The sequence below is a fragment of the Eumetopias jubatus genome, unplaced genomic scaffold (genome assembly GCF_037043125.1).
Source record: "Eumetopias jubatus isolate StellerSeaLion01/CBP00866 unplaced genomic scaffold, mEumJub1_p1.0 scaffold_20, whole genome shotgun sequence".
NCBI lineage: Eukaryota > Metazoa > Chordata > Mammalia > Carnivora > Otariidae > Eumetopias > Eumetopias jubatus.
Window position 1 is genome coordinate 2,147,815 of NW_028274826.1, and position 24,249 is coordinate 2,172,063.

A 24,249-nucleotide genomic window follows, 5' to 3' on the forward strand; every position below is an offset into this window, starting at 1 on the left:
CAAGCATGAGCAAGATCACATATCCCTGATATTTTACTGAAATCTACTTAACCCTCCCCCCCCCCCCCCCCCGCCGCCAACAAAAGGCAGTAAAGGCGGGAATACGTACTGTGGCAATCTTAAATCGCTGTAATAATATCCTGGTTTGTAACTGCTGGGATTTAAAAGTATCCTTTATGTGTGGAGGATGCTCTGTGTTCTTAAAAGTTGAAGTGGGATGGGTCCTAGAGGGTGGTTTAGAACCGACCTGCTTGGCTGTGCCCCTGGCACTCAGGATTGCCATCCCAAGGGAGCTCCTCAAGGTAGCAGTGCTCCCAGTCCTGCAGGCGGGCGAGAGGTGGATGCCCACACCTGGAGGGCAGACTCCCGTCCTTCCGGACTGAAGATTTTCTGTGCACAGCTAAGAAATACGCAGAGATTCAGTAGAGATACACCGATTTCAGTTTATAGGATGCCACCGTGGGTGCTATCCAAAGTAAGGCGATTTCTGAAGATTGTGTCAGTGTGATTGGAGTAAAGGGCTAGTGCGCCCTCCCCACCTGCCGTGGAAGACATGCAGTGATTTCAAGATGGAAGTCCTGATATGCCAACTTCATTTTATAATCACACCTCCTGAGACTGACATTGTCACACAAAATTTCATGTTAATTTTTCAGCTGAGTCTGTCACAGAGTGAAGTTCAGAGCTTCTGCCTTTTGCTGCTGGCTTGCTGGTGTAGCCCAGACTACACCTAGAAGATACAGTTCAACAACCTGCCTTCATAAGCCATTCTAGGTCTCCTTCTGCAGTTTGGAGATTTGAGCAAAGCCAAACTGTTAATGCTGAAGTTTAAATTCACGATTCTTATTTTATGCTTAGTTTAGGCGATTTTGATACCTTTTCACCATTTTCTTAAGTATTTTGAGAAAAGTTTATTCCCTCTATCCAAACATAATGGTTTGGATGTCCAGGAAGTGGAAGTGTTTGTGCTGCTGGAGTCCTGACACTATGGCACATGGACAGACTGGAAGATAGCTTTGGCCCTATCCCCTTAAACATCAGTGTTCTTTCCCAATATTGAATGGAGCCGTAAGTCTTCATTTTATATGAATGCTACTAAAATAGTCCTCTTTAAGAGGAAAAGAGTGATTACCTGAGAGAGTTGATGTCCGAGGACCTTTGTCATCGGATCACTGAGCGGTGTATTGAGAATTGCAAACGACACGGCTCTCCTTTTCTCCTCATAGAAGAGCATTGATTGCTTCAGAAACTTAATGGTTTTGTCAGTGAGAGGGTCTAAACAGGGAAGATCATTTCCCTGAGGTTCTAGAAGTCATTATGCACTCATACAAGTCTCTTTCAGTGTTTTATGTCAAAGTTATTTCCGTATAACCTATTTGAAGATAACCTTTACAGATTAACATTAGATATGCTTTCGGTGTCTGGTAAATACAGAAACAATCAGTATTGGCTCTAAATATGTAGCATTAATTTAAACATTTTTTAAAAAGCATATATAACGAGTGTCTTTTGTTTCATGCACTTGCTGTGATTGGCTGATAAATATTTGTCAAAGAAAGAGAGAACTGAAAGCTCGCACGGTGTGGCTTGGATATCCTGAAAAGTGTGAAGAAAAGCATCCCAGAAATTCTATAAAAAATCAAAAATACAATGTATTTACCTTTATACCTGGGGTAAGACTATTACATTCTTAAGAATGGGTTTCATATCAGAGATTGCTGGCTCCTTTTGTTTTCACTGTTTTTTTTTTTTTTTTAATTTTTTTTTTCCCGTTAATTGTGTCATGTCCAAATCAGTGACCTTTTGCTTTTGAACCATTCATGTTTCAAGTAGTTGTTAAATAATTCATGCGCACTTTTAATGGGTACATCATGAAGTTCAATGTGAGAAAATTTATAGTTTGACTTCAGTCCTAGATAAATATATTTATATTGTAGAAATAATCAAGCCTAAATTAAATTAACAGAAAATAAGTCATAAGTTTTGTTTGCAGGTGAAGTGGAATGTTAAGTTTAAAGCCTGCCAAGGAACTTCATGATGAAAGTAAAATAATTTTTTATACAAACGTGACTCAGTAACAAAATATCTATAAGCATTGATAGATAATAGTTTCTACTTCACATAATAAATTTCAAGCCATGTTATGTTGTTATATCATTAGTTATCTTTAATTAGGTATTATGCTAGGTGTAAATAATGTAGTTTAAATATTTCATTACTTTTTTTGTTGCTAGTGGTATTTTTGGCTTAAGTTACAAAACTGAGTATGTATTTAGGGTGATTGACTAATTTTTGGTTTTTGTACATTTCCTATTTTTATAGACCAATTTATTCGTCTTTCTAAAGGCAAAAGGAAGCTGGTACTGGTTATATTTCTATATCAAAGTTTCTGACACATTCTAGTTATTTGCTCTTATGCTCTTTACAAGAAAATGTCTTGGTAAAGTGAAATAAGGGCTGTTTTATTTTTCATGTTTTAATTTAAATAATCATGCTGATTTTATACTGGGCATTGATTGCCCCTCACCACCCTCCCCCATCCATGTAATAGTTGGTGAATGCTTCATATCTCATTAACTCTTTAGTAAAACACACAAAACTACTGTCTCCGTCATTAAAAGACAGCTCTTTTGTCAGGACAATAAAATGTAAGCTGTCTTTCAGGCAGATAAATATTCTCATCTTTCTTGAATGAAGTTACTGTTTTCTTTAAATTTTAAATACTCGCAGATTGGCGAAGCATTGTACATTTTCCTAAAGGTCACAAAGTTCATTCGGTAGACAACAGAGTATTGATTACAGTGGCTTAAAGCCCACAGTGCAGCCTCACTGTGACCAGAGCAAATCCCTGCAGCCCACCAGGATGGGCTGTGTCCTGAGAGCACCTGTTGGTGTGGCTGCACCACTGTTACCGTGTGAATTCTCGTTCTTAGATTGTCTCTTAAATTAGGCTTTTCATCTAAAACGTAGTATTTTAGAAACATTTGGTAATTGCACAGTAGGAATTCTATGCCATTTTTAGCACAAATGGCAATTTTTGAATTGCTAATAGATATAATTTATGCTACCTGAGATTTTAAAGAAATCACTGAGGAGAAAGAGCTTTCTCTCCTGCTGAGATTAATTTATGAAATGACTCAAAACATCTTTAGACAGCAATTGAATATGATTATGAATATAAACGTGTTATCATTGTAGCTGATTTTTGAGTTGCACAAACAGCTGTATGGTAACGTAGAAAACGTCATTATATAAAAACTGTGGTTCCAGACTCTTTAAGTCAACAATAAGTACTTAACCCATTGCTCTGCTCTTGTTAAAATTTCCATACCCTCCAAGTTGCATATAAAATGGCATCCAAAGAGATTTTGATCTGGAAGTTGCAAGGTTGTAAGTTTAATTGCAATGATAGTGTGCCATTTGAATTATTCTCATCTATAAACATGAAATTTGTTCCATTTTGATTTTCAATTTAAATTTAATAATTTGAGAATTTGTAAATAGAAGTCTTTTAATATACTGGCTCTTGGGTTTTCTTCCTTAAAAATAACTCTATTTGAATTAAAAAACAAAAACAAAGTTGCAGGATTTGCATTCCTAAAATTTTGTTGAAGGATACTTCTTTTGTATTTGAAAATATTATTGCAGATCAACTGCCAAGAGATTTTAAAGAATATATAGGTCGCTGTCTTCCTGAATTGGTGTGCAATTCACATACTTTTTTATGTCATTATTTCTTATACTTCGAGAGAAGTAAATAGAGGAGATTAAGACAGTTTTTGTGAAGTCAAATTGTGTATGTTTTGCTTGTTCGCTCAGTTATTTTAAAGCTACCCAGATGTTCATGTTCAGAAACGTGGGTATTATATTTTATTTTTTACCGTTTCATAAATATAAGGTTAATAGAACTTTCCCATTGTAAGAGTTTCTGAGTTATCAAGATACACATTTGTGTGTATATAAATAATATATTTATTGACTTACATTGGGAAGATTTCGCTATCTCATTTGCTTTGATATACATACAGAGATTTACAGAGGAGTGTGCAAAACTGGAAATTGTATACAAGAAACTAAAAACTTTTAGAGGATGCTTTTAACATAATTGGAAGTTCTAATTGTTTTTTCAGTTTATTTTAAATATAATTTTAAATAAATATAGATGTAATTTAGTTATTGGAAAGCCAGTGTCAGAATTACTTAATTTACTGTAACTGAGGGCATATTGTCACTGTTTGATGGAAATATAGTTAGCTATTGTGCTGATTTAATTATTTAGTTGAACTTTTAAAGGTTGTCCTTGGAGAGATTGTGTTAATTTTTTCTTTTCCTTTTTAGGTTTTATATGAACAATTCAAGTTTTTCTTGAATCTCTATCCTGCTCACAGTTTGTGCCAGCATTGAAAATAGGCTATCTCTACACCTACTGGGCTCCTCTGGTAAAAGAAAAGATTTTTGAAATTAAGTTAAATTATTAATATTTAGTATTTAGTTTTCAGAGTGGAGATGGTTGAGAGATAAATCGATCAGGTTTTCAGAAGCATGATACTGCTGCTGTGTACCATTGGACTTCGCTTACAGGGTTTTCCAGAGCTCTGCCACTGACCGACTTCGCAGCCTCGCCGGGGGTGTCGGGCCCTTGCGCTGCCTGTGCGTCTTGGCTCAGAGGCCACTGGGAGCCTTTGCTGGCGGGCATGGGGGGTGGTCTCCTTGGGGCATCCTGTACGTGCCCTGTGATACCAGGTCTGTCTCTCCAGCCCGGCTCCCCCATGCCTGTTGGCTTTGTTCCTCGCACCTTTCTTCCCCCGAAGGCAACTTCTGTTCTGCGTCTGAAATTCAGTTGTTACATCTCCTAATAATTTCACTACTTATGTTTGTGTCACTAAAATAATAGTATTGTTTGCATGCTTTAAAAAATCTATATAAAGATTATCTTACTGTCCGTTTCCTGTTGTATCACGCTTTTTTGGCTTAACGTTGATTTCTAAAGTGGATCCATGGTGACACATTCACTTTTCACTTCTCTGAAGTACTCCATTGAATGAACATGTCCATCTTTCCAGAAAAAGAGACTTTGAGGTTTCTTCTCATTTTTCACAGTTACAGACTTTGCTATAATGGTCACTGTGATTGTATGTTGTTCCCTGTGCACGTGAGCCGGAGACCCCTTAGGCTGTGTGCATCCTGGAAGTCTGAGTGACAGACTGCTCCTTACTTTTCCCAGTTTCCAATAAAAGCAGTAGAGCATTACAGAAATTTTAGAGCATAGAGAAAATACTGGCTCATCCTAAAAACACAACTATAGTTACGATTTCAGTGTGTTTATTTCTGGCCACTTTGTCTACCCCCGGCTTCACGAGGTTGCCCTGAACCTCTTCAGTTTCACTCCCATCTTGGGTTAAAATTCACTTGAGCAGTGATAGTCTCAGAATTTAAGATCTTCTTAAAAATCTAAAGTAAAATGTGTTCATTTCTGTTTTGCTTTTGCATCTTTCCTATTAACTGTGATTTAAGTAGCTTTTAACCAAAGAAAATGTTAGTTTTAGATGGATTCCTGATGAGGAATTCATGCACAGAATTGACTGTGTCGGCCAGAGCTGGAGTGAGAGCGTGCGTGTGAGCGTCGGTGCCTGTCCTTCCTGTGCTTCCGTGTGATGTTTACGTCCTCTGACTCGATTGTCAGCTAGAGGCGTTGGAAGTACTTAGTCCTTCTCTTGTTGGCGTGTGAGAATTAACGACTGCATTTACAGAAGTGCCTAGGTCAGCCCCTGCTGCGGTGTTCAGGGAAGGGACATTGTTACTCTGCTGCACTTGTGTGTCAGGGGCCCCAAAGAAAGGAGAAAAGCCCATTTTTCCCATTTGAGTAACGCTTAATGTTGCCTGGTGACATGCCTGGCCAGGTTCTCATGTCCCTGCTCTCATACCGCACCATTAGACCTCAGAAGTGGTCTGCTTTACGAAACCATGTCCTGTTGTTCTTTGGTTGGGTAGCAGCCACGATCGATGCCTTTCATCAGATAATCGATACTGAAGATTTGTTAGTATCTATGCTTGCACTGCTATATACATCTTAACCTCTGATTTAGCAAAACTCTTAAAAGGGTGATGTGTCCATTAGATTCACCTTTGAATCCAAGAGGCAGGCTGAGGTATATTGGTTCCTTGATCCAAACTCACCTCAGAAAAAAATTTTTTTAAACTGAAAATTCAGATATTATATACAGAAGATCTTTTTTATTAATCTAGGCAAACTTAAAGAACCTTTAAACTAAATCTACATCTAAAATGTGTAAATGTATACACACACACACATATAATATATATATTTTTTATTTTTTTTTAAATTTTTTTAAAGATTTTATTTATTTGAGAGAGAGAATGAGAGAGAGAGAGAGAGCACATGAGAGGAGGGAGGGTCAGAGGGAGAAGCAGACTCCCTGCTGAGCAGGGAGCCTGATGCGGGACTTGATCCCGGGACTCCCAAATCATGACCTGAGCGGAAGGCAGTCGCTTAACCAACTGAGCCACCCAGGCGCCCTATATATATATTTTTTTAAATAAAGGAGGTGTGCTTCAGCGGGATTCCTTCCTAGCTCCCGATTCCTTGCTCTTTCTTGACCACTATGTTTGGCCCTGTCCTGTGTCGAGGGCCTGCACTAGCATGTGGTCCTTACACTCAGTGTTTGACGTCTTTTCTCTGCCTGGTTTCTCAGGTTCTGTAAGTACCTGTAAGGTTGCCCAGAGAAAGGAATTAGTTAGCATTTCCAGATTCCTCCTTGCCAGAAGCCTGCCAGGGAAGCATAAAATCATCATACAGCCGGCAGTTATAAAATCTTACGTGTGACGTCCACTAATTTTAAACAGGGCACTTCACATTTGTTCTGCTCTCCACCTCAAGGGTATTTCTGAAGACAGTGATGGTTTAATAATCTTTCTATATCAAGCACTCTGGGCAATGTTATTTACTAGCTTCAGCTCTGATCTAATTTCTGTTACATTTGCCATAGAACAGGAGAGCAAACTGAAAATAAGTGATTTTACTGCATTCTTGGGTCAGAATGAAGATTACCTTTTGCATCATTCAGTTTCCACAGCAGCTCTTTGAGGTAGAGCTAGTATAATCATAGTAACAAAACGGATTGTAATCCTTCTATCAGAGTGAATCGGGTAGAATAGATCTAGCCATGCAAGCGGTTCTTAGATAAAGGAGGTCTGGATCGTTAACACGGCATCTTCCACATAAGCTGTGTTCATGGTATTTTGTTAATGGAAAGCCAGATAGACTGCATAGGTGATCAGTCAGTCTGCGAAGACTCTGATTTTCGGTCCTTCCTTCTGTCCACTCTTTCTTCTGAGTGTCTCTGCATGTTGGAGGTGTGGATGGAGTATGGAAAGGAGAAACCAGATCATACCTGGACTTATACCTCCTGCTGTCCAGAGACAAACATGCTTAACATAAGCTGCACATTTAGTGTGACCTTTGCAAAGGTACGTGTGCTGCTTGTGTCTGAGTTTCCCTGTCTTAAGTAGAGCTAAGCGTTTCTGTGGCATTTAAAGGTAGCTTATTTAAAATACATAGAAAAGTTTCTGGTGTGGTTAAACTGATATTCTATCAATAGAATTATAGAATTATAGAATTTAATATTTAATATATGATATATCAGTAGAATTTTTTCTCTTTTTATAAAAATACCTCTTGTTTTGGCACTTACTCCACATGGCCCCTGGGCCATCCGGAGAAGTAGGAAGAAGGAATTCTACTTTGTGGTACAAGATTTAGTCCCGGCCCATGAACCGGCTGTGTGACACATTCCTGTCAGGCATTGTGACTGACAGACTGATGCCACAAATACTGTGGTTTTGCTGTGGAATACCGTCACCCTCTTGGGTTTGCTTTTGGCTCTTCTAGGTGGCATTACTGTAGCTTCCATCTTTGACCTGCTTGGTGCTGAGGTCACGGGAAGGTCCAGGTACTCCTGTGGGGCCACTTGTCCACATCTTCCATAGGCCACCGGTCTGTTCTGATCGAGTTACGACCCAGTAGATCTAAACCCTAAAGGTGGAGGCCCATGTGTGGTAGACTCCAGTTGTTAAGAAGGAAATGGTGGCATGGCATCGGCTGTGCCTTTCTCGTCACCTGCTTTATGTTGCAAGGCTGGCTCTTGGGGCTTTTCTCAGGGTAGATATGCCGGCGACTGCCATGGTAGTATGGGCGTGACACCTCTTGGTTGTTGCTGGTCCTGCACATCTGTCCTGTGTTTAGGTAAACCCTAGATTTGAGGTGTGGCCCAGAGTGGCTTGCAGGTCCTAGCAGTCTTTGCCTGTGCCCAGGGCTCTGTCTCCTTGAAGAGTGCTTCCCTCCAGTTTCAGAAGTTGGGACCTGCCCCTATTTGGTGATCTTCTCTAATATTACTGCTTTAGAAATGAGAGCTTATTTTCACTTCCTGAGTTCTTGGAAGCACTAGGAACTATTATGTTTTGTGGTTTATAATTACTTGATGCATGGAGAAGTAAGTTTTGCTGTCTTTAAGCCATAGGTGTCCAGGGTGGAAGTCAGACTGACCTGGAGAGTCTAGGTGACATATGTATGTGTGGGCCTGTTCTTTGGAGAGGGGAGGTGAAAGTACACGTCCCAGGCAGAGGGCTCGAGCAGATCTATAGTGCAGAAAACCTTCCCGGTGATGGTGCCACGTTTGCCTGATTCAGAGCCACTCCTCTGACAATACTGTCTTCAGTCTCTGAGGAACATAGGCTTGACAGCCATTGTCCCCTCTCTCTCTCAAGGCAAGGGGGTCCCAAGTAGAATTGTAAGAAATTACGTATACTCTGGGAACATGGTCTGCAACAGTAAATATTCTCCTGCATGAGAACAGCTGCATAGAACTGTATTTCCTGCTTCGGTGGATGCGTTATGTTTCATGTTACTAAAACTCAGTTGAGACTTAGAGTTTTTGTTTTTAAAGTGGTATTGTCTTCGCACCTGAGACTAACCGCATCTTTGAATTCAGGAAATACAGTATTTCAACATATGCGTGTACCATGAATTTCCTACTTATAGACATTCAGGTTATTTCCAGTTTTTTATATTGGATGCTGCTGGGATCCTTGTTTTTTTGTTTTGTTTTGTTTTTTAGGATAAATTTCCAGAAGTGAAACTGTTTGGTTAAAGTGTGTGCAAATTTTAAGGCTTTTGATAACACTAAGGTTGTTAAGAGAATATTTTGGTGTCTCCTGCTTTGGATTTTCATAGTTTTTTCTCTGTCTTTACCTGTACTAAAACACATCTAGATAGAAAGGGAAGAAGGAGGCCTGGGCTCTTTTCACAGTGGCGTGATCTTGTACACTGGGAAGTCTGAGGTGTCCACACACAGAGAAATGTTAGAACTAAGAAATGAGGTAGGAAGGTTGTCGGGTACAACATAGATACACAAAACCACTTGTATTTCTGTATACCAGCAGTGATCATCTGAAAATGAAATTACAATAACAGTTCCGTTGTTGTGGCATCAGAAAGAAAAAAATAGGAATAGATTTAGCTAAAATACAGGGTTGCCTGCTGGAAACTAATAAAACATTTTTTAAAAAAAAAATCAAAGATCTAAATAAATAAAAGTCATCCCATGTTCAGGAATTGAAAGACAGTATTGTTACAGTGGCAGCACTCTCCAAATTGATCTGCAGATTCAGCACAATCTGTCAAAAATCCCACCTGGCTTTTTGGCAGAAACTCACAAGCTGACTCTAAAATTCATATGGAAATGCAGGAGACCCAGAGTAGCCAGTGCAACCCAGAAAAGAAGATCAGCATTGGAGGACTCCTGCTTCCCCATTTCAGAGCTCGTTTCAAAGCCACAGTAATCAAGAAGGTGTGGGACTGGCAGAAGGAGAAATGAATAGACCAACGAATACAACGTAGAGTCCAGGAATAAACCTTTACATTCATGACAGATTGGTTTTCGGCAAGGATGCTCACAGCGTCCGGTGGATTGTTCAGTGCACTCCACGAATGGTGCTGGGGCACCTGGACAGCTGGATGCGAAAGAAGGAAGTTGGGCCCCTCCCTCAGGTCATACCCAGAAAACCCCTCGTAATGGATCATAGACCTCAGCGGAAGAGCTAAAACTGTAAGACTCCTGGCGGAAAACATAGAGGCCAATTTTTGTGATCTTGGATGGTAAAAGCCCAAGTGACTAAAAAAAACTTAAATTGTATTTATCCAAATTAAAAACTTCTGGACATCAGAGGATACCATCAGGAAAATAAAATGATAACCTAGAGTGGGGGAAAATATTTGTACTCTCACATATGCTAATCACATGTCTAACGAGGTATTTGTTTCCAGAATAATACAAAGAGCTCTTACAGCTTCACAGTGAAAAGACAAATGACACCGTTAACAAGTGGGTGTAGGATCTGAACACACATTTATCCCAAGAAGATACGAATGGCCAATAAGCTCCCGTTAAGGGTTATAACCACTTTGGGAGGAAGCTTGGCTGTTCATCAAAATGCTAAACGGGCCACATCACCCAGAAGAGGCGAATTCATAGAGACAGAAAGTTGGACTCGTGGTTGCCAGGGGTTGGGGGCTGGAGGAGATGAGGGTGACCACTGTCCAGTGTGGGATTTCTCTCTCTTTGGGGTGATGAGAATAGTGTACAGTCAGATGGCGGTGATGGTACAACTCTGAGCGTAGCAGGGAGGATCAACTTTGAGTAAACACAAGGGCTCACCTCATGTGGCCTGTTGGTGACACAGACACAGCCCTGGAGTGACAGACTGTTGTCCTTTGAGGGCAGTTGTCCAGCGTTGGGTCATTCACAGAGTAGCCTGGGGAATGCGCGTCCGTGTAACATGCAGCCTTCTGAAGAGTCTGTGGTCATAGAGAGGTAGACTTGAAGAGTGTTCACACTCGGAAAACCCAAGTGTAGCCTCTGAGCTGTCAGCCACATGTCGGGGGCATAACAGATTTCACAAGAGATCACAAGCACATCAGAGTTTATTTCTGTAGCCTCAAGTTGACCTGTTGAGGTTTTGCTTACAAAGCGGACAAGCCTGCACAGGAGGAGGCTGTCGTGTTGGGATTGCGCCGCGTTCCTTCCTGCTTTCTTCCACCAACAGAATTCAAGCGCAGAAAGCATAAGATTTTATGTCAGCCTTTGGTAATTTGATATTTAAAGGCACGAGCGTTCTAAATAGAATTCCTGGGGGTTTTTTTGTTTTTTTGTTTTTTCAGATTGTTGATTTCTTTTTTCTTTGGGTTACTAAGTATTTTCTGATGTTTAGCTTGTACATGTTATGATATGAATTTAAAAAAATTATTTGGGAATAGGGAGAATTGTAAATCTTTTAGTATGTATTATATTCCTCTTGTAGTGTTTCATTATTACTTTTTTGTCTTTTTTCTTTGTTTTCGTTTATGTTTTAGAAGTAACATAAATGGGGGGGAAGTAAAACTGCTTGGTAAAAGAATATTCCCTTAACTTTTTTGTTAAAGCTAGTTTTCTCAAATACCATATTTTATTTTGTTTTATAGGGATTTGTTTTGGCTGTTACTATCATGAGGGAAGCAATTGATGAATTCCGGCGTTTTCAGCGAGACAAGGAAGTGAATTCACAGCTATACAGCAAGCTTACAGTAAGAGGTTAGCAAGACCCTTTTGATCTAGCTTATCATTTGCTAACTGTAATCATCATTTTAGAGTTAACATAAGTGAAAGAAAACGTGTCTTAATTCTGTTAGAAAATAGTATTTTTCGATTACATATGGTATCTAATTAATTTTTTTTAGTAATCTCATGACTACAATTTCAAGAGAACACATGTGAAACCCAACTGGTGTATGCACATTTTCTGTGAATATCACCTTACCTAAAATCTCTGTTTGTGTTCTATTTAAACGCAGTCGTAAGGGTCGGACAGACATCTGGTACCATGGCCTTAAGTGGAGGGACTTGGAGCCCTTACCATAAATGTCATGATCCAAAATGATAACTGCTTTATGCCCATTTCTCCTTCACTTCATTCAGGGCTTTAACCCTTCCCTAATTTTATGTTTTTAAGGAGCTTGTTTATTTGGTCTCTCAGTCCCAGTGGAGAAGAAGCGATGTGTAGAGGAGTGTGGGAGAAGCCATTATAGGCAGGCATTATGCCTGTCGGAAAGTGACACCGTGACAGTCATTACCTCAGCGAGGGACAGTGAAGGAGGGCACTGAAGAGCTAGACAAGTATGCATAAGAACTTGGAAGCCTGTTTATAAAATGAGGTTTAAAATGGAGTTTGTATCTTCTGTTTACATGTGGACATTTGTACACTGAATTTATTTATTTGAAATAATTCTCCAAAAAATATTTCTGTAGCTTATTGGGATATATTTCATATAACATAAAGTTTATCCATTTAAAGTATACAGTTCAGTGGTTTTTGGTATGTTCACAGAGTTATGAAACTATTAACACCATCTAATTTTGGAACCTTTTTTTTTTTTTTTAAAGATTTTATTTATTCGACAGAGAGCACAAGTAGGCAGAGTGGCAGGCAGAGGGAGAGGGAGAAGCAGGCTGTCTGCTGAGCAGGGAGCTGGATGTGGGGCTTGATCCCAGGACCCCAGGATCATGACCTGAGCTGAAGGCAGCCGCGCAACCAACTGAGCCACCCAGGCACCCCTAATTTTGGAAAATTTTTAACATCCTAGAAAGAAACTGAATATATTAGCCATCATCCCATTCTTGCCCCTTCGGACCCTCTTCCATGCCCAGGCAGCCCCCAGTCTGCTCTCTGTCTCCGTGGATTTGCCTCTTAGGACAGGTCACAGAAGTGGAATCGTGCAGTATGTGGGCTTTTGTCACAGGCTTCTTTCACTTGGCATTCTGTGTTCAAGGTTCGTCGGTGTTGTGGCACCTGTCAGGCTTTATTTCTGTTTGTTGCCAAATAATATTCCACTCTGGGGTATTCCGCGTTGTGTTCACCGATTCATCTGTAGACGGACGTTTGGTTTGTTTCCACTCTAGGCTGTTGTAAATAGTGCTGCTGCGAATGTCCGTATGTGAGTGTTTTTGTGTGAACATTGTTTTATTTCTTTTGTAAATATACCTAGAAGTGAAATTGCTGGATTATATTGGTAACTATGTTTTTGATAAACTGCCAAGCTGTTTTCCTAATTGGCTGCCCCATTTTGCATTCTCACCGGCAGTGTGTGAAGGTTCCAGTTTCTCCACATCCTCACGGGCACTGTTACTGTCTGTCTTCTTTATTGTGGCCGTCCTGTCGGGTGTGAAGTGGTATCTCACTGTGGCTTGATTTGTCTTTTCCCGACGACTAGTGCTATTGAGCATCTTTCCATCTGCTTATCAGGTGATTGTATGTCTTTGGAGAGGTGTTTATTCAGATGTTTTGCTTACTGTTTTTTTTTTTTTCTCGTGTGTACCTCTTTTAAGATACCACCTTTTTTTTTTTTTAATTTTATTTTGCTGTGTTATGTTAGTCACCATCCATTACATCATTGGTTTTTGATGTAGGTTCCATGATTCACTGTTTGCGTACAACACCCAGTGCTCCATGCAGAACGTGCCGTCGTTAATACGCATCCCCAGGCTCACCCGTCCCCGGGCTTACTGTTTTAACTGGATTAATTGTTTTTTAATTATTGACTTGTAAGCATTCTTTATACAATCTGGATTTAAGTCCCTTGTCAATATATGGTTTGGAAATATTTTGTCTCGTTCTGTGGCAGGTGTTTTCTTCTTCTCGGTATCCTCTGACGCACAGAGTTTTCATGTTATGATGTCCAACTCATCTGTGTTTTCTTCTGTTGCTTTTGCCTTTGGCATTGGAGCTAAGAAACAGTTTACCAACCCGAGGTCACAAGGATTTACTTCTGTATTTTCTTCCAGGGATTTTATAGTTTTAGCTCTGACATTCAGATGTGTGATCCACTTTCATTTCATATTTTGTGTATGGTGTGTGATATGGGTTCACATTCCTTTGCATGTGAGTATCCAGTTGTCCCAGTACCATTTATTGAAAAGACTATTCTTTTGAGGTTAAGTTGAATGATTAACTATTAAGAAGCTTTGATGCTTAAAGCTGTGGCATGATAGAGGTTAGGTGTGTTGTAGAAAAGAGGTATGCTTCCGTTTTGGAAAAGAGAGTCCCCAGAATGGCCAGGCAAATTCGGTGTAACCTTGGTATGTCTTTTTTAGAATATAATACAGATCCTGGCTTATTTTTTAAATTGTTTTTAACTGTGGTATTTGGACTGTGTAGAGATTTGTTTCTGTGTATTAATTGTATCATTCAGAACTAAATGGTATGGTGGCATCTGAGAAACTGGCAGAGGAGGCAGTCCTGCATGCCCTTCCTTTCTTCCACAGAAGCACGGAAAAGCCAAGCTCCTGCCATGAGGAATGCAGCCCACATTCTTGACTGGGGACTCTGGACCCTGCTCTGAAGGGAGTAGAGCAGAACTTACTTGCAGAGAATTGTGTCTGTCTGTCCAACCTGTGAGGGACACATGAAGGACGGACTCAGGATGTCTTTCTTTCATCTAACATGGATGTCACTCAGGACAGAGGAGCCAAAAGCCAGTGGGCATTTCTCAAGCCCATGTCAGGCTGAGGAGAGGCAGCAGTAGCTTGGGGCCAGCATTGACAGTCGACACACAGAATAGAGGGTCACGTGCCAAGCCGAGGAAGCTGGAGAGGGGACTTCTTTGGAAAATTGGGGCATGTAAAAGTGCCTGTGTTTCCTGGGGAGTTTTGAAAGTCACATCCAAGGCCAGCCCTAGATCACACTCAGAAAAGACCCCGAGAAAGCGTTTTGCCTCTGGCCAGTCTCTAGGCTCAGTGCAAGCAGAGGGGAAAGCTCAGGCTGAGTTCTAGGCAGCCTGGCTCTGTGTTGGAGTCCCCAGCAGAGAGGCAGTCTGCGACGATCGGGAGAGGTTGGTCTCCCTTTCTCCCTCCCTTGCTTCGTTCCTCCCCCCTCGCAACGCTTTCCTTCTTCCCTCCCAACATCCTTCCCTTTCTTAGTCTCGCCCCCTCCCCATGTAAGGAAATCCTTTCCAAAACACTGGCTGAAAGACTTCTCTCCATACATGACAAAGAATACACACTTTACAAAATGAGTCTACAAAAGTCACTCTACGTGCATGGCTGCAGCATATACCGAACAACAAAACAAACCCAGAAGAGGGGGAAGTGCCTGATTTCCTGAGTTACCAGATTATAATAGTCAAAGTGTACAGGTTTCCACAAAAAAATTACAGAACATGCAGAGAAACCATGTGGCCTAGTCACAGAGGAAATGAACAGAAACCGTCCCTGCAGAAGCCCAGATTCTGGACTTAGGAGACAAAGTCTAGATCAGCTGCCTTAAGTCTGTCCAAGGAGCTAAAGGAAACAACTGAAAAACACTGACAGGATTAGGAAAAATGATGGGTTTTTTTGTTTTGTTTTGTTTTTTTAAGATTATATTTCTTTCTTTGACAGAGAGAGACACAGCGAGAGAAGGAACATAAGCAGGGGGAGGGTCAAAGGGAGAGGGAGCAGCAGGCTTCCTGCTGAGCAGGGAGCCCAAGGTGTGGGGTTCGATCCCAGGACCCCTGGGATCATGACCTGAAACGAAGGCAGACACACTTAACGACTGAGCCACCCAGGCACCCCGAAAAATGATGTATTAACTTACAGAATACCAATAAAGGTATATAAATTATAAAAGAAGCAAAAAGCAAAAATTCTGGTGCTGAAAAGTACAATAAATTAAAGGAAAAACTCACTGGAGAGTTTCAGTAGCAGAGTTGAGCTGGCAGAAGAAGGCATCAGTGACCTTGAACCTAGGTAATTTCAATAACTAGATAATTTCAAGTGGAATCACCCATTCTCAGAAGCAGAAGGAAGAGTGAAGGAAAATAAGCAGGTCCTAAGGGACTTGTGGGTGGTGCCAAGCGTACTACATGTGCACACACTGGGCATCTTGGAAGGGAGAAAGGGTGGAGAGAATGTTGTAGGGAGTAGTAGCCATTAACGTCCCAAATTTGATGAAAGACATGACTCTACATACTCGGGAAAATCAGTGAATCCCTAGAAAGATAAATGCAAGGAAATCCGCACTGAGACACATGACAATCAAACTGTTGAAACCCGAGGACCAAGAGGATATTCTGAAAGCAGCAAGAGAGAAACACACAAGGAAGGGCTCTTGAGTGAGAAACGCTGGAGGTCAGAAGGACGTGGGGTGACATTATTAAGATGGGAAAAGAAAAAAATGGTCCACCAAGCATTGGATGTCCGTAAACCTCTCATTCACAAATGAAGGCGGATTGAGACATTTCCAGATGCCTTTAGAATCGAAAACAGGGACTCAGGCAGATAGGCATCCACCCATGTTCATGCAGCACTATTTATAATTGCCCACATGTCCACCGGTGGGTGAATGGACAAATTATGGTGTTTTTTCACATTGGAATATTATCCAACCATAAAAATTAATGAATACTGATAAACCCGGATGCCCCTTGGAAACATTACACTCTGTGAGAGAAATCAGACACAAAGGGTCGCGGACTCTATGTCATTTACACGAAGTATCAGAACAGGTAGATGAATGGAGCTAGAAAGCAGGTTGTGGTCGCCACGGCCCTGGGAAGTGGCGGCAGCGGCGGGCGGGGGGCAGCTGCTTAGTGGGCATGACACGTCCTCTGTGGTGAGGAAAATGTTTTTGAGCTTGATAGAGTGGGTTGCACAACATCGTGAATGGACTCAGTGCTGTATTCACTTTAAAATGGCTGATTTTGTTATGTCATTGTCACCTAAAAATAGTAAAAAATGTTGAAGAAGGCATACTAATCATATCTTTTACACTTCTGTGACACTCCAACTCAGAATATTTTAAAAATAATTGTCAGTGGGTTTATTTCAAAGACAAATGCAAATTTACCTTTTTAAACAAGATAGATCATCATTGGTGATCTTTGGAAGGACATTTTTACGTGTAGATGATGATGATACTGCTTTTTTTTTGACTACCTCGTGAGTGTCAGTAACTTGCTCATTTGCATAACTGCCATTCAAGGTAGGTTGGCTTATCTCCATGTTACAGGTGAGGGACCTGAAGCTCAGGCCATGTGATTTGCCCTGAGCCACTGCAGTTTTGGTAGAGTTCATATTTGAACCCAGACCATTCTGATGTCAAACCCAGTGTTCTTTCAACTGTAGTGCTTTGCTCTGTGGCTGGTTATTCTGATGCAAATGACTGATAGGTAAAATCTGGGATGTAAAAAAAAATGCATGTATATGCTCATTGACTTTAGTTTGAAATTTGTTTTCTTGTCAAGAATACGTTCATCTCCTTAATTTCTAGTATTTTGTAGTGATCTGTTCTTTGAATGGCATTGATGGCTACTTCCTTATGTGACTTAACTCTGGTTTGTTATATTTACAGTATTTGATCTTTTTGTACTTGGAGTTCTTAAGCACATTCTTATAGAAATACTCTGGGAAAAGTGTTCTCTGCTATATGTTTTCTGTGGAAAAGGAAAGCCATGTCCACTTTTAAGTATACTTAAACAGATAATCTGAGTAGGCCTGTATCTTTTAAAGAAATTGAATCAGCAATTGACCTTTCAAACAGTCCTAGATGGTTTCCCTGCGTCCTCCTTTTGCCCCTGGCTGCAGGCAGCCCCAGGACTCTAGCTGCAGCTCTGAGATGCTCAGAACAGTGCGTCAGACCGCCCGCCCGCAAGGCTCCGCTCCGCCCCGAGCAAATTTCTCCAGTCACGCTTCCCCAAAAGCAGCCCACCCAGCAGAGGCTGGGAATGAGATCGTTAGTTAGGGGAGAGCAGGATGTGTCCCCGTGACACGGACAACGCTCGAAACACTCACACCAGCGGCCGGGGCTCTGCGGGTGGCGGCATGGTTCATTGTCTGGGCTGTGGACATATTTTCACATGTGTGTCAGAACTCAACAAGCCGTGTCCTGGAAGACATGCGGTCTATTATATGACAACAATGCCTTGGTCGAGCCAAAGGGGGACAGACAGCAAACACGTTGATGTAAAGATCCTCTATAAAATGCGCTTAGAAGAAAGTGACCGTCTTCGGCTAGCTCGACTTGGGACTCGGGTGTCGTTCCCAGGGCTGGGGTGGCGGGCGTCCCACAGCGGCCTGCAGGCGTCCCTGGGACTGTCACTCACCGGCCGCTGCTGCCGAAGCCTTGACCCTGCCACGTCTCTCACGCCCCACGGATTCACGACCAATGTCAGGTTGTATTTTGAAAGGTTCTTGGTTTGTTTGGTTTTTTGATTAATTTTTTAAAATTAATTTACACAGAGTAAGATGCACAAATCTTAGCAGAATCAGTTTTATGCCTGTACACGCTCATGTGACCACCCCCGGGGCAGGACTCGGGGGCCCTTCCCTGCCTCCTCCCAGGCGGCAGCCCCGCCTCCACCCTGCATGCGTAGTCTGTCTGGTTGCGAGCGCCGCACGTTCGCTTGGCCTTTCCAGAACTTCCAGCTGAACGGAGTCCTACCGTTGCCCCATTGCTCTGATTTCTCCATCAACATGATCTCTGAGAACCATGCGTGGGGTAACGCACAGCACGGTCCTGCTAACCTCCACGGCGGGCTGCTCCCCCGCCACAGGGGCCGCGAGGTGTGTCCATCCTCCACGTGCTGACTGTTTCCAGGTCAGGGGTGTCATGAACGAGGTTGCTGTGCCCATCCCTGTCCCGGTCTTTTGTGGACAGAGGCACCCGTCCCTTCTGGGCACACGCTCGGAAGGAGAGTCGCTGGGCCCTGGGGTGGACGCGTGCTCAGCCTTACTAGAAACCATCAGAAGGCTTTCCAGAGTGGTTGTGCTGCTGACACTCCCACGGGCCGTGGATGAGCGTCCCTGCGGCCCTGCACCCTTGCCGACACCTGGTGCTGTTGTGCTTTTCATCACAGACATCCTGGGGGGTGTGCGGCGGCATCTCATCTCTACCCAGCAACAATGCTGTGTGCAGTTTCACGTGCTTACTGGCCACGCAGACGCCCTCTTCTGTGCAGCGTCAGCTCACATCTTTGCCAAGTCTTGGCTGGGGTGTTTGTCCTTTTTATTGCTTCTTGTTCTCTATGTGTTCTGGGGAGAAGTCCCTTGTCCCACGGATCACAGATATTTTCACTGGACTTCAGTTTGCTTTTTCATTTTCTGAATGGTGTCTTTTGATGAGCAGAAGTATTCAATTTCAATGAAGTCTAATTTATCGATATTTTTATTTTACAGTTTGTACTTTATCATTCTGCCCAAGAAGTCCTCACCAAAGCCAAGGTCAGAAGACATCCTTCTGTGACTTCCTCCAGAATCTCAATTGCATGTGTGTCCCTCCCCCCATCTCGGTCTGTGACCCACTTTAAGTCGGTCTGTGTGTGCCGTAACACAAAGACCACAGTTCCTTATGTCCACACAGACACTGGGTGCCACAGCGCCACGGACTGAAAGTGTTTCTATCTCCCCATTCCAGTGCCCGTGTGATGCTTAATGGTCCTCCATCAGGCATGACCTCACCTGCAAGGTTTCTGCAAACGGCTTTATCAGATTGGGACCTTCCACTTCCAGTTTGCAAGTAGTTCTTTAAAAAAATCACAAATAGGCTCGACTTTATCATTTTTTTTTTCTGCACCTATTGGGTTGATCCTACGGTTTTTCTCCTCTGTTCTGTCAATCAGTTGATTGACTTTTTTTTTTAAGATTTTATTTATTTATTTGACACACAGAGAGCGAGAGCAAGAGCAGGAACACAAGCAGGGGGAGTGGGAGAGAGAGAGAAGCAGGCTTCCCGCTGAGCAGGGAGCCCGATGTGGGGCTCGATCCCAGGACCCTGGGACCACGACCTGAGCCGAAGGCAGACGCTCAATGACTGAGCCACCCAGGCACCACGTTGATTGATTTTGAGTGTTCAAACAATAAGCATTCCTGGCATAGCTCCTCTCAGTCACTGAATTCAACTTGCTAGAACTGTGTTTAAGGTTTTGTGTGATGTTCACGGGGAGCACGGGCCCATGGGTTTCGCTAAGTGAGTTGGGTGTGTCTCCTAGTTTTTCAGAAGCAAGAGCAAGAGTATATTCATTTTTCCTTAAAGGAAAGCTCACCGGGGACCCCTCAGGGCCTGCACTTTTCTTTGGGAAGGTGTCTGATTACAGGCTCAATTTCTGTAAGACATAGGACATTTCAGAGTTTTATATCTGCTTGTGTCAATTTTGGGAGGTCCTGTTTTTCAAGGACCTCGTCCATTTTGCGCAGCCTGACTTTGCTAACGGTTAGGTCTAACGTGTGGGGTCTGCAGGGGCCCATGCTTCCGCTCCTGAGAGCAGTCATTGATTTGTGATAGTATCAATTTTATTGATCACTTACCAGAACCAAGTGTCAGCTTGTTGATGTTTTCTTTGTTACACGTCTGTTCTCACATGATTTCTGCTCTGTCATCTCCTTCCTTCTTTCTCCTTCCGTGTAATCTGCTCTCTTTCTTAGCCCCTGGGGGCCGTCGCCCTGCTTTTCCCCAACCCTGTCCGTCCCCTGGCCTTGCTGCCTCTTCTCTCTGCAGTGGCTTGAGGTTGTGACTGTGTTGGGGACGGAGGGTGTGCAGGCTCTTGATTGGACCCCGGGGAGGAGAAGACCGGGAGCTGAGAGCAGCCTGAAGCTGGAATGACCGTGCGTGAGGGAGAGGCCATGCCCCAGAGGTGTTTGTGTCAGGAGCAGCCTAGAGATGGTGCCTGTGTGCGAAGGTGAGGTGGCCACAGGCCGCTCCTCCAGGCGGCTGGGGGCAAGTCCGAAGCTGACTCAGATGAGGGAGATGCTTCAGCTCTTCCCAGAACAGACAGCGATTAGCTGAGAACATTGTACCAAGAACATCAAATTTTAAATAAGCCCAGAAGTGACTCAAATTCAGTCTGACAGAGGCTGTCTCTGAAAACATCCTAGGGCAAAAATAAGATGTAGGCCAGACGTCTTCAAAACAGCATGAAAGCCTGGGGTTTGGGTGCACAGTGTGGTTTCCACGGAGTGGAGTCATGGCTCTGCTCACGCTCCCCAGAGCTATTGTCAGAGCTGCAGAGAGAAGGCGCTTTGTTCCTCTGGGCGCCTCTTGGGATCAGGCTGAGACCGTCTTCCACTGGACGTGGGGGGAAGGGGGGAAGACCCCTTCTCGACGATGTGAGCATGCTGGTTAGGAAGCTGCGGTGCGTGAAAATAACGGAGTTTTTTTTCCCCTGTATTTGCTCTTCAACCATGAGAAAGAAACTGAGCTTTGCTAACACTCACTATGCAGACTGGCGGCTCAGTGTGTCGGGGGACCCCATCCCATGAAGTCCTCACACCCACTGAGGTGAGCAGAGGGCGATGGGCACCCCGGCTGGGTCCTCTCCTTCGGTGTGGGGCAATGCACGCATCTCACCTGGGGTCTGGTCGGCGGCCTTGTGGATCGTATGGTATAGCTCTTCCTAGATTTAATTCCTGTAGTGGACGACTGCTTGGAGGATAGCAGAGGGAAGCATGGACAGACAGACGCTGGCAACTACAGAAGAAGGGGGACAAGGCACCAGTGACACAACGGGAGGGGTCCTGCACACCCCAGAGACAGGGAGGAGGAAAGGGGGAAAGAGCCAAAGAAGTGTTTAAAGACATAATGGCTGATGATTTCAATAAAGATTGAAGGCGGTGCCATGCAGACCTTCAGCCAGGTGAAAGATACTGAACAAGCACCAAAACACCAAGCAGGAATATTAAAAGAAAATGTCACCTAAGAAAATAAAAACGAAGATGTGAACAGCAAGGACAAAGAGAAAAAAAGGAAAGTAAAAGAAGACGTTTCCACAGCCCCACAAATAAACAGCCGACAGAGTTCCTGTTGGGCAGCTTGGCGTCACTCACACGGAAGGGCCGCCATCGAAGACGGACGGGCACTGCGCCGTCCGCGAAGGGTGATGACAATGAGGAGAGACCTGTGGGCGACGCTGGAGAACTATCGATGGCATGAAGCAACACTCGTAACTTTGTGCGGGGCTGAGAACGTATCAGCATTAAACGCACAACAGCAGGTGCAGGAGCAGACGGGGTGGGGGGCACAGCCCCCGGGGCGGGAGCTCAGAGAGCGCTTGGTGACTTCAGCTTCCACCTTCTGAGGTGGTGTGTGGTCCTGCAAGCCTGACCGATACAGGAATTGCCTCCTAGACGTGGGGATGCTGCTGTCACAAAGACCCCAGTCCTTTGGCTGGCAGAGGCTGGGAAAACGAGGAGGCATTTATCACGGACGCTGGGTGCGGACAGCCTATATTATGTGCGTGCCAAACAACGGGCAGAACTGTCGCCTGGGATGGCTCGAAGTTGGAAAATGCAGCTAATGAACTTTAGTCAAACCGAGGGGTACGACCCCTTTGAAAGACTGAAGGCGATGCCATGCAGACCTTCAGCCAGGTGAAAGGACCCGGGGCATCTGAAGGTCCCACAGAAATCGGACCCTCTAAAGCACAGGGAGCCATGGGTGTGGGTTTGGGAGCAGATGCTGTCTCTCTGCTCCTTGGCTCTTTGCATGGAGAGGATCCAGGACGTGGACCTGAGGCTACAGTCAAATGAGACCTGGGTCCTGGGGAGGTCGAGTGTGTTTTACATGTGGGGGAACAAGGACAATGTGGGGCCAGCAGATGGACTGTGTTGGATTGGAAATGTGGCCACAGAGTCCCCCTCCCCATCTCTGTGCCCTGTCACTGTGTTTCTTGGGTGTCCCTTTCAGGCCCTGGCCTTGGCTCGAGATTTACTTTGGCCAATAGGACTGTAGCTGACAGGACATATGTGCAGACCCAAAAGCATTTGCATCCTGGGCTTGCCACGTTGCTCTCCTTGAGAACCCCATCATGGCCACCATGCGGCCCTTGGATGATGAGAGGCATACGGCCCAGGGACCTGTGTCCCCTGCTGGTCAGCCTGCCCGCCCCAGAACACAAGGGAGGCCTCGCAGGTCACCCAAGCAAGTGACCTGCTGCTGGTACAGAGATCGAGAAGCCACAACAGCCCAGAGCAGCCGGGCCAAGCCCACACTCATGAGCCAGATGCACAGCTGGTGTTTTAAACTCCTAGATTTGGGGGGCTTGTTATCCAGCAACAGCTGACTGATAAAACCCTTATTTCACAGCATCCACAGAAACCAGTTCCAGGGAGACCGTGGAGCCAAAAATGAGAGACCAAAAAAGTTTTCTACCAGGTAATACAGGAAACGATATTTAGGATCTCAAGATAGTATGACATTAGGATGTATGTACAGTCTTAGGATGCACAACCGCTAACCTACGGGCAAAGACTGACACGGTGGATTGTCTTAGAATTAAGGCCTTTCGTTATCTATTTTTTTTTAAAGATTTTATTTATTTATTTGACAGAGAGAGACACAGCGAGAGCATGTGCACAAGCAGGGGGAGTGGGAGAGGGAGAAGCAGGCTTCCCGCCGAGCAAGGAGCCGGATGTGGGGCTCGATCCCAGGACCCTGGGATCATGACCTGAGCCGAAGGCAGACGCTTAACGACTGAGCCACCCAGGCGCCCAAGGCCTCTCATTATTTAGAAGACGTCATTAAGAAAGAGAAGTTACAGCGTGGAGGGAGATTTCTGCAACACCCCCCCACACACCTCCCACACCCCCGGCAAGGGGTAGACAGTCCGCTGTTAGAATGGTGGGAAACCTTCCGGCTAACGGTGAACATGTCCGCCAGCCCCGTGACCTGGCCGTCTCTCAGCCTGTGCCCACGGAGAGGGCCATGTGCAAGCACATTCACAGCAGCTTTATTTGAAATATCCAAGGGTGCCTGGGTGGCTCAGTTGGTTAAGCAACTGCCTTCGGCTCAGGTCATGATCCCGGAGTCCCGGGATCGAGTCCCACATCAGGCTCCCTGCTCAGCGGGGAGTCTGCTTCTCCCTCTGACCCTCTTCCCTCTCATGCTCTCTGTCTCTCATTCTCTCTCTCAAATAAATAAATAAATAAAATCTTGAAATATCCAAAAGCAGGGAACAACCCGACTGTCCACGGAGAGTAAAGTGGATCGTAGAGGTCTGGATTGCACAGGCTGGAACAGTAAATGGTAACAGAGTCACAGCGGCAGCTTCGTGCGGTGCCCAGGACCGTCCCCGGTGTGAGCATACAACGAGCCGTTGGGACGTCCGCGCACGTGGGTGATGAGCTGCCATGTGCAGGGCAGGGGGGTCCCGGGGCTCGGGGCTGGCAGGCGACG

General features: G+C 44.0%; 1 protein-coding gene across 17 annotated transcripts in view; it reads left to right on the top strand.

Moving 5' to 3' along the window:
* The window catches only part of LOC148162112 (putative phospholipid-transporting ATPase IIB), a 52,433-nt gene extending 32,647 nt beyond the window's left edge, over positions 1-19,786 (top strand). The window contains exons 4-9 of one of the 17 annotated variants that reach the window (XR_015767203.1): positions 1,556-1,673; positions 4,339-4,439; positions 11,537-11,645; positions 12,064-12,227; positions 14,300-18,256; positions 19,260-19,780. Coding sequence is in view for 10 of the 17 variants with exons in the window: in XM_088020278.1 (XP_087876404.1) it covers positions 1,560-1,673; positions 11,537-11,645; positions 12,064-12,215 (375 nt within the window). In the remaining 7 variants the exon portion in view is untranslated. Of the gene's footprint in view, positions 1-1,555; positions 1,674-4,338; positions 4,440-7,439; positions 7,489-11,536; positions 11,646-12,063; positions 12,278-14,299; positions 18,257-19,259 lie in introns of those variants that run through there. The other 16 variants (XR_015767201.1, XR_015767205.1, XR_015767206.1 and 13 more) reach the window with 16 other exon arrangements.
* The last annotated feature ends 4,463 nt before the right edge of the window (positions 19,787-24,249 follow it).